At 37.0% G+C, this 15,224-nt stretch overlaps 1 protein-coding gene across 1 annotated transcript; it reads right to left on the bottom strand.

Annotated features, from left to right (window-relative positions):
• Positions 1–2,937: 2,937 nt before the first annotated feature.
• Positions 2,938–13,617, bottom strand: LPAR4 (lysophosphatidic acid receptor 4). Its single transcript, XM_007123050.1, has 4 exons — positions 13,423–13,617; positions 11,082–11,131; positions 10,018–10,119; positions 2,938–4,642 (listed from the first exon to the last, which is right to left on the bottom strand). The coding sequence occupies exon 4, from the start codon at positions 4,564–4,566 to the stop codon at positions 3,454–3,456; it is 1,113 nt and encodes a 370-aa protein (XP_007123112.1). The 5' UTR covers positions 4,567–4,642; positions 10,018–10,119; positions 11,082–11,131; positions 13,423–13,617; the 3' UTR covers positions 2,938–3,453.
• Positions 13,618–15,224: the final 1,607 nt, after the last annotated feature.

Below are 15,224 nucleotides of genomic sequence, written 5' to 3'. Positions count from 1 at the left end.
TGATCTCTGAAAAGTCACCCATGGATTTGCCATTTGCAACTCTGCATTAGTCTTTAGACAGCCTCCAAAACAAAGTACTGGAATTGGTTTGAGAACAAATATACTTTAATAAGTTCTTTCTTGAAGGATGAAGGGAAGATAAAAGAAAATTGTCTCTGGGTGCCCACAAATAAAGGCAAAGTTGAAGGTTCCCTTTTCTCCACATCCTCGCCAACATTTCTTGTTTCTTGTCTTTTTAATAATAGCCATTCTGATAGATGTGAGGTGGTATCTCATTTGACTTGCATATCCCTGATGATTAGTGATGCTGAGCATCTTTTCATGTGCCTGTTGACCATCTTCCTTGGAAAAATGTCTAGTCAGGTCTTCTGCACACCTGAAACTAATATAATATTGCATGTCAATTATAATTCAATAAAAAGGGCAAGTTGAATAAATAGTTGACCAAAGTATAACTGCTAGATAATCCAAATGTATTTTATTACATTTAATAAGCATTTAAAATCCAAGTTGTAAATACAGTTGAATGATTGCTTTTGCTTTTAAATGTAAAATAAAAGGCAATTTTACATTTAGTTTACATTACATTTTGTTGGTTACATTGTTAATATGACAAAAGTTTTTATTATTAGCAAGTTATATTAACTATAAAATTGGAAATTAAGATAAATTGAAATATGGAAAAGTAAACAAAACTAAATATGGAAATTATACAAAAGGAAACTGGTTTATTGATATATTTTATGTCAACTTGGTTAACATATCCTATTAAATGGTTTGGTGTCATAATCATAAAATTTCATAATTTTGAGAGTCCAGGGCACAAACAAAAGTTCACATATAGTTTATACTTACAAGAAACAGAAAAGAAAGAATACCAAAAGAAAAAGGTTATTCATACTTTGATTACTAATTTGATTTTACAGCATAACTTAACAACCAAACTTTACCTAACTTAACCTAATTTCATCTAACTCAACCTAATGCCTTACATATTCTATCTATTGCATGATTATTTTTAGGACTTTAGATCATGAGGAAAAAGTAATGCCATTTTTGAGAATTCATTTTTATTATTGTTCTATTGTTTTAGCCTTTTATTCACTTAGTTCCTAACCCAGGCACAGATTTGGTGGTTTTTAAAATTACATTAGGCTCTTGGATTTTTATCTAAAAATCTTAGTATTTTAAAATCTACATATGTCAGAAAGAAAAACAAAGGTTAATGAGAGTTTTAACAATTTGCTTATTGCTTTAAAAGTTTTACTTTTTTGTCATTGTTTTATGGTTTTTAATCTTTTTTTAATCTCTCCCTGGCACAAGTTCAGCAACTTACAGATGCATTGTTCCTGAAAGTTTTACTTAAAAAGTCTTAGCATTTTAAAATTATCACATCTCCAGATAACTTTAAAATCAATTAAAACATATTTTAAGAATATTTTGGTTTTGTTTTGCAGTGCTTTAATTGTGTGTGTGTAGTATGCATACAGGATATTTATTTCTACTGCGTCTTATATGAGAACAAATGTAGTATCTTTCAAACTATACCGTGCTCAGAAGTTTTGTTTATAGGTCTTAATATTCTTAAACCTACACTTCATCCAATAAATAGTAAGACATTATAAGGATGTTTTTGTTGCCTTTGTTGTTTAAGTTAGTTATAAAAAATGTTTCTTCTTTTGTATACCTTTAAATATTGATTTTAATTGCTCCTGAACTAGATGCCAGTTTAGCAGCTTCCTAGCTGCACTTTAATTCAAAGCATCATATGAAAGTTATAGTATTTTGTAAGTTTTAAAAATTCTCAGAAAAAAAGTTCTAAGTTTTTTTGTGTGTGTGTGTGTTTTGTTGTTGTTTTCTAAGGAGTTGTTTTGTTTTATTTTTATTTTTTCCAATTAGGTCCTGACCTGGGCACAAATGTAGCAGATTTCTACCTGTATTGTACTCTAAAATTTTTTACAAATAATACAATATTTTTAAATTTACATATACTCAAAAAATAAATAAAATATTAATGCAAGTGTTAGGAATTTTTTGTTGTTTTTATTGTTTTGCAGTTTTTCTGTTTTTTTGTTTTTTGTTTGTTTGTACTGGTTTAGTTTGGTTTATGTATTTTTTTTCAATATGCTCCCAACCTGGGCACAAATTCAGCAGCTCTCTGGCTACACTGTGCTCCAAAATTAATATGAAAGAATAAGTAATTTAAAGTTACAGATCTCTACTCCCTCCCCTCAAAAATGATTAATGCAAGTTTTAAAAGACTTTTTTTGTTTTATGGTTTTTTTGTTATTCTTTTGTTTCTAAATTTTTTCAATTTGCTCCTGACCTGGCCACAAATGCAGTAGCTTTCTGGTTGCATTGTGCTCCAAAATTTCATATAGAAAATATTTATAAAAACCAGTCTCTGAAAACAAGGATAATTGGAAATTCTTAGAAAAAATTTTGATGTCTCTTAGTTTTTTATGAACATTTGTTGTTTTATGTGATTTTCCATTTTGCCCTGTTTTGGGCACATATTTAGCAGCTTTCTGGATCTGAAGTTTCATATGAGAAATTTAATGTAGTGTAGAAAAAGGAAAAAGTTTTTAAAAACTGACACTGCTGGGGCTTCCCTGGTGGCGCAGTGGTTGAGAGTCTGCCTGCCGATGCAGGGGACACGGGCTCGTGCCCCGGTCTGGGAAGATCCCACATGCCATGGAGCAGCTGGGCCCGTGAGCCATGGCCACTGAGCTTGCGCGTCCGGAGCCTGTGCTTTGCAACGGGAGAGGCCACAACAGTGAGAGGCCCGCGTACCGCAAAAAAAAAAAAAAAAACTGACACTGCTGGTGACTGCAAATATGTAAATCCAGTTAATCTTCTGTTTCTTCCCAGCCATATTCACGCAAACAAAATTTATGTTTCTGCTTTCAAAATATATACAATAAATTTTGCTAGCTCTTTTAAATTTGATACTTTTTATTAATAATGTTAAGCTAAAATATGTTAGTGCGCTAAAATAAACTCAATGACAATTCAAAAAGAAAAAAAAACAGACTAGCATATATCAGTAGTAACACAAAAGTTTGTTTTAAAAAAAAAATAATCCCTGAATTTGTTCTATATTTATAGGCCCAACCTAATTACTGAATATTATTGGAATGGAAATATCGTTTTTAAAGTTTTTAAATAATCTCCATATCACTAAAGTCAAGGCTACTGTCCACTTATATAATGTGGTGCAATGAATTTCCAACCCAGCAGAAGAGTTTGGCAATAAATTTTTGTTGTTGTAATTAGACCTGACCTATAATTATTGAACAAAACAGCATATGTACAATAAACATTCAAATAAATGTATCTGACTGTATTCAGTACATTATTCTCAATATCATTAGCTTGAAATCTTTTCTCTTATTCATAGCATCGGAAAATCGTAGAAGAAACCATATCTGGACCTAAAGAGAGTTCTCATACCTAGAAGGTGGATTCTAGCATTAATTCACCACCATTATGTGTTGTTTGATCACTAACTTCCTCTTGAATAGCTGGAAGGGAAGGCTTTGTGGTCAGAGGTGTTTCAGTCTTAAACAGAGACTCCATCCTGATATGGGTATTGATGTAGAAGGACTTCTGAAAGGACTCAAGGGTGAAGTAATAGATGAAAGGGTCAAAGCAACAGTTCAGAGTTGCAAGGCACAAGGTGATTGGGTACATAATCTTTGCAAATCTTTCCAACAAGCAATTGGTAATGGCTTGGGAGCGCACTAGGGCATACAGGAAGAGGACGGAGTTATAGGGTACGAAGCATACCACAAAGACTGCCATATGCACTGTGATCATCTTCAGCACTTTTTTCTTATTGGTCCCAATTTGAGACAGTGTAGCAGGCTTACGGAGGGTTTTTAGCACCACAGAAGAGCAAGAGACATTCAGTATCAAAGGAATGATAAAACCAACAACTTCAATAAATATGGTTATCTTGGACAGATAAGTCTTCCATACACGTTTGGAGAAGCCCTCAAAGCAGGTGGTGGTTGCATTGTTGACATTAGTGGTGGAGAATAAAGAGGCTGAAATACCACCACTGAGGACTAGGATCCAGACTCCAGCACACACAATGGCAGAATTCCTCCTGGTCCTAATGGTACGAGATCGGAAGGGATAGACAATGGCCAGGAAACGATCCACGCTAATACAGGTAAGGAAGAGCATGCTCCCATAGATGTTGGTTAGAAATGCAGTCCCAGAGATCTTGCAGAGGGTGTCACCAAAAGGCCAGTGGCGGTTGAAATTGTAAAATATTTTGAAAGGTAGAGTGCAGACAAAGAGCAAATCAGAGAGGGCCAGATTGGTGATGAAAACAGCCGTCTCACTTCTCATTTTCATGCGGAAGCAGAAGACAAACAGAGAGGCACTGTTGGTTATCAGACCCAGGATGAATACAACACTGTAGACAGCACCATTCAGATTATACTTGAAGGAATCATCAACAATGCAAGTATTATTGGCAGTAGCATTGCCCAACCTGGGTCTGAGGCTTGAATTTAAATCTTGGAATTGGAAGTCAATGAATCTTCTGTCACCCATGGATTTTTTTCAGGAGGCCTGCTGGCTGCAGGGTTCAGCACTCTGAGACTAAGGACTGGTAGGAAATGTTTTCCTCCTATGGGAGACAAGATGGAACCAGTCATCAAATCTACCTTCCATCCACGATTTCTGTGGAGTAAAAGATATTCTGTCTACCCAGACTGGAAATAACATGCACATTCAATTCAGTTTAACAAATACCTTTTGAGTACCTACCATATGTTAAAAGGTACTACAAGAGTATGTTGCAGGAGTAGGAGAGATCACACTCAAGACAGTAAGTGCAATACTGTAGCACTGCAATGCACAGGAATAAGGTATTTGTTTTTTGGGAGCCCAAGGCCGGTAGGGGCAGGGTGGGGGCCGGGGGGACTCTGATGGTTAAAACAATGTTAATACTTTGAAATTTGTATGACTTTTTAACTTTCAAAAGCATGTTTTATTTGATTCCTACAAGTACACCATAAGGCAGGCAAGGCAGGAATTTATCACCATGTTACAGAAGCAGAAACTGAGGCTTACATAATTTAGAATTACAATAATGTCAGAAATGGAAGAACATGTAAATGATACAGTCAGAACCAGAATTCAGGTGTTTTGAAAAAATTCCTAACTAAAGGATTATCAAGCTACTCTAAATTATCAATACATTGTCTACTTTCCAGTATTACTAAACTTCATTGTCTGAGTATTAGTTCTACTGCACAAGAGTACAGGTGGATGTGGGACCTCCAGGACAAACTCTTTAAAAAGTTATGAGTAAACTCCTGAATTAAAATGTTGATTCACCTTTTCTTCCAAAATATAAGTTTAGAGAGCAGGGATCCCTCAGTATATTAAAGCTTCTGGCTAAAACTTTTTTCACTATATTACATTGCCTTTATAGAGAGATATTTCAAATGACAATCTCAATGTTTCCCTCTTTCAGACTATGGTCCCTTTCCAAGCTTCTTTCATTCCAGACCCTAAGCCTTGGGTATTTTCCTACTCCCTCTCCCACTGCCCATTTCATCAGTTACTATCATGCCTTCAGCTCTTAAAATGGCCCTGGTCAATAAAGCCTTTTCTGGCTGAATACAAGTGAAATATGAAAGGTAGATTTGAGGTGAACAACCATGCCCCTGTACATTTCTGATTTGGCCAGTTACATGCCCTCTGCCTGCCACCACTTGTACATGTGGCTGTCACTGACTAATCATCTTTGTTGGGTATCTGAACCATCATTGTTCAAAGGTGCATATAGAAATCTTACTAACCTTCTCCTAGGTCAACAGCTGCCATTGGAGGACTGTCTTCTGAATGCTCTATAATACACTATGAACAAGTTGCAGCTAAATGAATTGTTTTCAATGAGGAAGATATGGAATAAAAGTGGTCTTTGTTATTGACATATCCAGTAATGGGTTTTCATATGATTATGTTTTAAAATGCAAAAACCATTTCTCTGAAGTGATTTCTCCTTATGTCACTCTTTCCTTCCACCTCCCAGGGAACAGGTCAAAGGGCCTCTGTATCAGAGAAGGGAGTGGCAGGGGGAACCTGCCAGAGATATAGAGGCCTGAAGTCACTTCAACCAGTGTTTGGCCTGAGGGGAAAAAAACTGGTTTGAGAAAAAAAAAAAATCACTCACTGCAGTGCCCAGACGAGAGCTGACCTTGGAGAATATAGGGTGCAAAGCAAAGGGTTGGCATTTTTAATAGCTAAAGTTTTAAAGTTAAAATTGGAAGTGTGTCATTCCTGATTTCTCATTCATCAAAGCTTTATGGAGTGCCTCCCCTGAGCCTAACACTGCTCTAAGATCATATTCCTTCTCGGCCATTTCATTTCACAGGCCCAGCTCAACTTTTGCCAGAAGTAACCTTGGTATATGAAAACAAGCTATAGTAGGAACCTTGACAAAGTAAGGTCCAGGAGGAAAAAAAAAACAGAAAAGGAAGAAATAAAAATAGATTGGGAGAGCAGAAGAGAAGATGGCAAAGAAAGTAGCAGAGAAGGAAAAACTGAAGAATTGAGAGAAAAGGGAGAAGAAAAGACAAAAAAAAGAAGACCTTGCTGGAGAGAGGTCAGTGCTTCCATCTAATTTGTACTAAGGGCTTGGAGGGTACTCCCAATTTATAATTCCTCCAATTCCATCCTCTCTACCTTGCTTCATCTCACCTCTTCCAATTTTCTCAGAAAGAACAGTACACAGTGACCAAGGGGGTGGCAGAAAGAAAAAGAGTGGCAAACTTCTCAACTGCTTAAACCACATTATATACTATTTTACACCCCCAGACGCTACCCATTAGGCTGGAAGTCATTTTTTTTCCATTGTTGAAAGAAATCAAGATAGTCAAAAATATCCTTCTAACATAGTCACACAATCTAAAGAAATTACGGGAATGCAAAACCCCTAACATTAAAGCCAAGCTTCATTCACTATGATCTGCTTGCACCTGTCTTCTACAAAAAGTACTGCTAATAAGTTTATTTTATTTGAAAAATGCTTTCATAATAGAAGTCTTTTCACATTTGCTCAGACTCCCTCCAGTCTGCCCACTGGTGACCATTTTACACAGTATACTTCTAGCTCACTGGCTATGTATTATTTTGTACTTCCCAAGATGGCATGTTTCAAATAGGTGAGCTTTACTCCCCAGTTTTATATCTCCCAGAACATATACACTATACCCACAGCAGGCAGTCTGCAAAAGCCTGGCACTTCTGCTTTGCTGCTTTGAGTAACCAAATCCTGTGGGAGAGAAAGGACCACAGACAAGAAAGCATTACAGTCTCAATCCTGAAGAGAGCATGGGAAAACTGTCACTAAGGCCCTATTCATAGCTTTCCCTTGCTCAAACACACAGCCCCTTTGCTGTCTAGCAGCGAGGGTGTGGTGCTGGGATTTAACACAGCACTGTAAGCAAGGAGTTCTATTTCTGATTCAGACACTGGTTCACTCTGTAACTTGGCTATACTGTTTCTCTTCCCTGTATAAACATTACCTCTGAGCCTCACAGCTGAGGCTAGGAAGATTCAACAGGGCTTGTGAGTAGCTTTATGAGCTTGACCAGCATTCAGCCCAACCTAACCACAAAGAAACATTACAGGAGTTTTTTCCTTCTCCCTCCTCTGGCACAACTGGACACCTATGTCTCTGTCTTTCTTGGTATGCTGAACTTCATATTAGCAACACATCTTTCTCTTAACACCATGTATACCCTTTACTTCAGAAATCCCCCCTTGAGTTTCAACCTTAACTACACAATTTTGTCATAATGGGACAATCCAGGATTGTGTCCCAAAAGGAATATCTCCCACTGAGCTATGGTTAAAAAAAAATCAGAGAGACATTTGGCTCTTAAACTAATTCTGAAGGAGAATCAGTGAAAAAGAGAAACAAGGTCTCTTTTCTGACTGGCTTCCTTTCTTTTGACTGAAATAAACAGTTTTTTTTAACCACTGGATTTTCCTAAATGGCTAACATATTGTGCACTGAATGAAGGCAAAGGGCCAACACTTGAGCTTCAGATGAGATGAAGAAGAAAAAAATATAGGCTGACAGTTAATTACATCTTTCACTGCAAGTAGCTTTAGACTATTATCTTGTGAAGACCTTTACAGCCAATTGTTCTAACAATTAATCACCTAGGGGTTCAGAGTGCTGATTGCATGTATTTTCAGTGACAATGGACAGGAAGCAGGTCACCTGGAGGTTGACCAAAGAGAAATCTAACCCTCGCTGAATTTTTAACTTTGACCTACACATATGGAGCCAATTTGGGCAGTTCATAGTAGTGTTCACAATGTTTTTCCCTTATAAAAAATTTCTAATCATAATGAAATATACCATGTTTGCAGTCTTTTGGGCTCCTGGAGGAAGTAGAGTTAGCCTTTTTGCCCTATAAAGATGAATACCTAAATCACTTCACTAAGTGCTAAATTTTCAGGTGATACATTGGAAACAAAGCTCTAATTTCTGGCATATGCCCAGTAGCCCAGAAAGGCTGGCTTGCTTTTGTTCCCTACAGAAGACAATCCAGAACTCAGGGAGACAAGGCCTTGAAGGCAGAGTATACTTAAATTTTCTTGCTTTGCTCCCTTTTTAATGAGCTTGGGTCAGATCAGAGTGCTTCTGATCCCCAGAGCATTTCCTCTTTCTACTGGTTGAAGTTTAGGAACACTGACACAATAGTTTTCGGAGGAAGCTGAAACCTATTGTGTCCTTTCTATAAATATCTAGCAGTGAAGCAAACTAAAAAATACAAAAATGTTGCAAAAATACAGATTAAAACCATCCTGCTGGAGTAATAGGGAATATGTCTAGACTGCCACCCCTCAGATGAGTGGCTGCTAACAGAGAAGACTCCTTAAGGAAATCTTCTAGGCCAAGTCACAAGCACAGATCACAATCATTCACACGGTTCCAATTGATGTTCCTATGCATTGGCTGCTGTTTCATAATAGTTTTCAAAACACAACCTAGCCTTATAAAATTACATATGGAGGAAACCATAGGTAAATGTTTCACTCTAGAATTGAGCTGGGAAATTGATCTATATCAGCTCTCATCTCAAACAAGCCTCTCTGTGTCAAATGTTTAGACTGACAAGCTCATTTATTTTATTTTTTTGTCCTCATTTATTTTTATGCAAGAAATATCCTTTTGAAAAAGGCTTTCTATGTTAAATTTTGTTCACACTAAGATTATTATGGCTGTTTTGTCCCCCTACTTTATTTGAAAAGAGCAGGAAATTGACACAGGCCCTAATCTGAGCAGTTCCTATCCTCAGTGTTTAACTTAATATTTTTCACCAAAAAATATTCCAGTCTCTCACTAACCCTTCACTTGATAACACAGTCTAATTTTTGGAAAATAATGTGGTTTAGTGCTCAATATGATGGGACCAAAGTTTGCATCAACCCTACTAAAGTGGAATTTTCCCTAGCAGTAAGTTATAGAGTAAGACAACTGTAGACAAATTGCTCAACCTAATCTAATGAAATTGTCTAGAGTCTTCAGACGTAATATCTCATCTCAGCAGAAGCCCCAGACCTTTTGGGGAAAAAAATTAGGTATTCCTAAAAGAGCCCATTTCCAAATCCTGTGAGGCTCATAAATTCCAGCTAGGAATCTGGCTTTATTTCACATAGTTGAAGAGATAAATTTTTTATCAATTTGCATACCAATTCATCTGATATACTTGGATACTGATCCTGATAATATGAACAAAAGCAATGTCTCCCACTGCTAAAGGCATATACCAGTGGCAGAGAAGGTTTAAACCAAAGAATCAATATTCTTTCACATCAAACCTGCCTAGATTATAATAAACAATTACAACTCTTCCATTCATTCTGGATTTTTGGATCATATAACCTATAATAAATTGGAAGCACTGGTTAGAAAAAAAGTTGGAAAATAAAATTAAGAATTTTAGAGAAAGTTATTACCAGGACAGTGGTACTCACCACATTAGTTCAAACCAAATTCTGGAACCAATTTTATCCAAGACTTGGGTGATCAATGAACTTTCTGGAGGTACTGTGGTTAGAGATTTCCTCGAATGGATGCTGTGAAATAGAATTAGTCACAATAGTGTGCCATGGAGAGAGCTTTTCAATAAAATGTAAACCAAAATGATAAGGTAAAGAAATATATTACATGATATAAATCAGAGTAAATGAGAGCCAACATATTTTTAGATGGTATCTAAATGCTTTGGATTTCATTATTACAGAGTTACAGATAACATTTTATTTTCAAAGCTTGTTACTGCTATGTCATATTTTGTTAGTTATATTGACACATATAAAGGCCATGAGTTTATGTAACTTATAATCACTTAAAGCTAACTAGTGACAAAAGGCATAAAAATACTTCTTCCACTTTATAAGGTAATACATTACATTAAAAATAACTGAACAAAGATTTATTTGGCCTGAAGTTGTATTGGGTCTTTGTGGTTTTTTTTCTGTTTTATTTTCTTTTCTTTTTCCCTGGCAACAACTGTTACTATTGGGCAGGAGCCTTGATAGGGGAAGAGGAAAGAAGACTGGAACAACAGGTAGAGACCTTACTGCCTTGTGTCTAACCTCCCCCCCCCAACCCAGCTGGATTTCTTTCTTCCCTGAACTATAGTGATATGAGCAAGTCTTCAATTACTGGGTGTTAGCACACTGACAATCACTGCTGCCTCTACTAGGATGTTCTAGGTCAACCTAATATAGCATGTCTGTAATATCTTCAAATCACAATTCTACCCAAAATACTTGTGTAGAACCAGAAATACTCTGCAATGGAATTCATACAGGTAGCAACTGAATTTGAACCCTACTCACTTACTGCCTGTAAAGTAGAATCATCTGCTAGTGGCAAACATACACTATCGTCACATCTCACCCCCTTCTGAAGGTGGCCTAAACAAAGCAGACTGCTATGCTTCAACTCTCCTCAAATAATTTTTCTCTAATCTAAGGGAGTCAAAACTTAAAAAATAAAATCATTAGAAAATTTAAAATATATTTGAGATCACCTTAACATTAAGGAGAATTGATTTTCACACTCCTCCAGAGAGCAGTATTCCTGGAATGAAATTAATATTATTTTACTGGTTTATCTTAAAGAAAGACAGAAGCATTAACATTTCTTTCTTCTATGGCTTTCACAATTGATACAGATTATAAAGAAAACTTCTTTTTGTTTAGAATCAAAGCAAACCAGGAAGTTCAAATACTCAGAAATTTTCATATTTGGTGTTAATTCAATATAGCCACGTCCAGGCACATCACCAGCTAACTGTGTGAGACCAAGTCATAGTCCCTTTCTATACCTCAGTTTCTCTTCTCCCTCCATCTTTGCCTTGATTAATAGCAGCCTTCAACTCATGTAATGGCAGTGTGGCCTCACTGGCTGTTCCCTCCTGTCAGTGTTTTTACCTGCTCCCACTTGTCACTGCAAAAAAAAAATTTTAATCCCTCAAAGTCTGAGATAAGGGGAATTAATTTTTATTAGACTCAATGAAATTATTACTAGATTTATTTTTTAATTGATGTATAATTTACATATAACATACTAGTTTCAGGTGTATAACGTAATGATTCAATCGATATTTGTATATATTGTGAAATGATCATCAGAGTAAGTCTAGTCAACATCCATCACCATACGTAGTTTAGATTTATTTTAGTATCATAAGTAAATATTATTAATTATTGTCAGAAGCTAAGGATCACAGATCAAGCTGCCATTTATATCGTAAAGTTTCCCTAATATCCTCATTTTCTTCATCCTCTGTCCTTATGCCCATAGCAGCTCTAATTGTCTAGATCTTAATCCTTGACCTTCTCTACCTGTTCCCCAGTCACCTCTCTCCTCAAAATATAAGGTTATCGAAATACTTCAGAACATAACTATAGAGAATCAGTATACTACTTATCCCATGCCTTGCTCTAATGACTTGCTCTAATTACTTATCTACTAAAAATGAGGATTGATTCCCAATGGTAGGTAAACTCCTATTAAGCTCCCAATTTTCAGTACTAGTATTCACAAACACATTAGTGAGTTTTTTCCTCCCCTGTAAGAAGGCCAAGAGTAGACTATACACAATGACCATACACAGAGAAAAAAAGGCAACTATACAATTAAGCCTTGACCATACCACAGTAAGGGCAACAATTCTCATTGCATTTTCTGTCAAATGGAATTGAATAGATCAAGCTTTAGCTAAACTTGGCCTGAGTGTTTCTGTAGGGCATATTCCCAGTCCTCTCTTTAACTTTTGTGAGTACACATTCTGAAAGGCAGGTCTGATTGTTCCAATAGGGCTTTGATTTGCATCTCTGATTAGCAGGAGATGCTTTAGAGGGTAGCCGCCATCAAGTGTATCAGCTGAACTCATCCTTTATAGGAACAGGACATTTCATCTGTGACAAGGCAAAAGGATTTACAATCTGTGTTGATGGGATATGTTATTTGAAATTTTGTTCTGAAAAATAAACATGTTTCAAAGCCACTGAATAATTTGGAGCTTAGGTTATTATTGTTGTCTTCATGTTGGTCAAGGAAAAAGAAAGCTGGTATAATTTGGTAAGGTAGCAAAGTGAATAACCCCACCAAGCTCTGAAATGTTCTAGTCTTCGAATTTGTCTGGTCTTTTCCACAGTGGAATAATAATAAATTACATTGCTCAATTTCCTAAAACAAAGTAACCAAAATACAATATTTATCAATTCAACAAAATCTTGTAAGTAAAAATCTTAAAAATATTCAGGATATACAAGAAGAGAATTTTAAATATGTCACATTATTGCATTTGTATGGAAAACAGCACTTAAGTTCACATATAAGGGCAAATTCCATTTATGCCAGAATTAGTTTTTCATTGAAATGTGTTTCTTCCTTTATGGTCTAGTTCATGAATTATTCAATATAACAAATGTCACATTCTCCATAAATCAATTAGGCATCAAAGGCACGCTGCTGTATAGTTTAACTAGAAGAAACCTCATCAAAATAGAAGCCACATTAGCTCACAATCAATTGTAAACCAAAGAAATATAAAGCTAGCCAAAAGAATTTCTAAATTGCTCTACTCTGTGATTTTAAATCATCTCTTTAGGACAACTGTGTTTACATGAAACAACAGCCTGAAAATCTTGTATTTCTTCCACTGAAACAGTATTATTGCCAAAACAATAGAAATTCCTGCTTTTTTTTTAACCATTCGACTCGAAGATCCCTGTTCAGCACTTCAGAGTTGAAATCTAACTTCTTTCCCCAAACACTCTAAGCATCAGTGTTTCCACTGAAGTTTGTTATGCCATCCCCCCACCACCAAACGCCCGAATCAAATCTTTCTCAAAGAGACTTACCCCAAGAAAGAGTGTGCTAGATGAGAGAGTGTGCTCATGCCTGTAGACAATTAGCTAATAAACATGTAAACGGGCAACTCGCACTTTAGAAGTGCATATTTTAATCTATTATTCTTTTTTACAGGGAAAGGTTAGCTCAGCCCAAAGTAGCAGACTCTGGGCTGCCGAAGCTTCTTACAGCAAACTGCTCATTCTGAAAACGTGAGCTTATTTACATTTATCTCTTTCCCTTTGTTAAGGAACGGCCCTCTTGAATGCTGTAGCTGGCATGCCTTTAACTAACAGGACGCAAGAAAAGGCCCAAAGTCCGGGCCGGAGCATAGGGCCGGGGGAACTCTTGGGGGTCTCAATAGGAAATGTTTTTCATTGGATAAGGAGGCATTATTAGGAGCAGAGATCCCGCCCAATCCCCTGTGCTCCATCGTTCCCTCAGTCACCAATCACTGGACTGAAGAAGTTTTTCCTTAAAGAGCATTGCCCAGGAAAAGCAGTTTTCACAGTCAAGAATTGGCGGCTTAAGTGCCACTTCACAATATAAAAAGTGTCTTTCCTGACCAATTAATCCGCAGAGAAAGCCTTTGTGCCTGCCTTTGCTGCAGGACGGCTATCCTCCCCCACACTCTTACAATTCTAATGAGGAGGAGACGAAACTCCAAACTGGGAGGAGTGTTTCACTTATGAGCAGCCCATGTTTGTTCCAACTTTATTAAAATAATTACAATAACAATCTTAATAATAAGTAGGGGGCGGGGAAAGGCAAAAGTGATTGGTACCGTAAATACATTCCTATTATACTATGCAAAATTAAACCCCCCCACCACCACAATAAAATAAAATTTAATACTATACTCACTTAAGCCAGTGCAGTGCCCTCAGATGGAGATGTGCTGGGGTCCCAGAGCTCTACTACCCACCTTCCATGCACTAGGGAGTGCTCTGTGGCAAAAGGAGGGTCTACACTTCTCTTAAATAACTGCCTGGCAGGACATCCAATTACCATGAGATTTTTCAGAGGTTTGCTAAAACCCAAAATAAATAGTACAGATGCAATTTGTTTATAATGGGAAGTTATCTTCAAATGTATACTTACTTCCCCCTGGGCAAGTTCTTTTCCTATAGGTTTACTGCCTTGGTTGCTCACACTGCTTTCTTTTCCTCCCTATTTTTTCTCCTTCCCTCCTTCTCTTTGATCTGAATTTGTTGCAGAAATTCATTCACCCAACTGTAACTTCATTGCTAGCTCTTCCCTTCTGCCAGTTCCCTTCATTCTTCTCTCCTCTACCTCCACTCACTGCCAATACTACCACCAACAGCAACCACTCCCCCTTCTCTGTAACTCCTGGGCCAAGGATAAGGTGCTTTCTTACTCTGGGCAGAGCGGTGCTCCTGGAGAATTGAGGGATCCTCTGACTGCTTCAAAACCTCAATCTGTGTAATTAAGCTGCCTCCCAAATAAGGCATGCTTCATGTTTGTTTATTCTCCCTCTTTCTACAGCTCTATTGTGGCTGTTCTCACTAAGAGTCAAGGCTAGTAAACAAGTGAGTGTGAAGCTGATACTAGCCTTATGACTTGTGACTTATTCTAAAAAGCACTTTCTCTGTCGTTTCCTCTCTCCCCCACTCCCAGTCTCTGCTCTTTCTGTTCCCCTCTCCACTTATCTCAGGTATGTCTATTTCTGTCAGTTGCTGAATTGGCTATGTCTCCACAAGTGGTCATTCATCCACTCTGGGCCTGGATCTGTCCTTGGCATATTTATCAGTCTACAAGAGAAAGACACAGTCACTGCCTTGCAGTGCCTCAC

Source organism: Physeter macrocephalus, chromosome 21 (assembly GCF_002837175.3).
Source record: "Physeter macrocephalus isolate SW-GA chromosome 21, ASM283717v5, whole genome shotgun sequence".
In the NCBI taxonomy this organism is placed as follows: domain Eukaryota; kingdom Metazoa; phylum Chordata; class Mammalia; order Artiodactyla; family Physeteridae; genus Physeter; species Physeter macrocephalus.
This window is presented reverse-complemented; position numbering and strand designations above follow the sequence as displayed.

Excerpts from the sequence above, each read along its gene's own strand:
- LPAR4 (XM_007123050.1), bottom strand. The coding sequence starts at position 4,566 with ATGGGTGACAGAAGATTCATTGACTTCCAATTCCAAGATTTAAATTCA.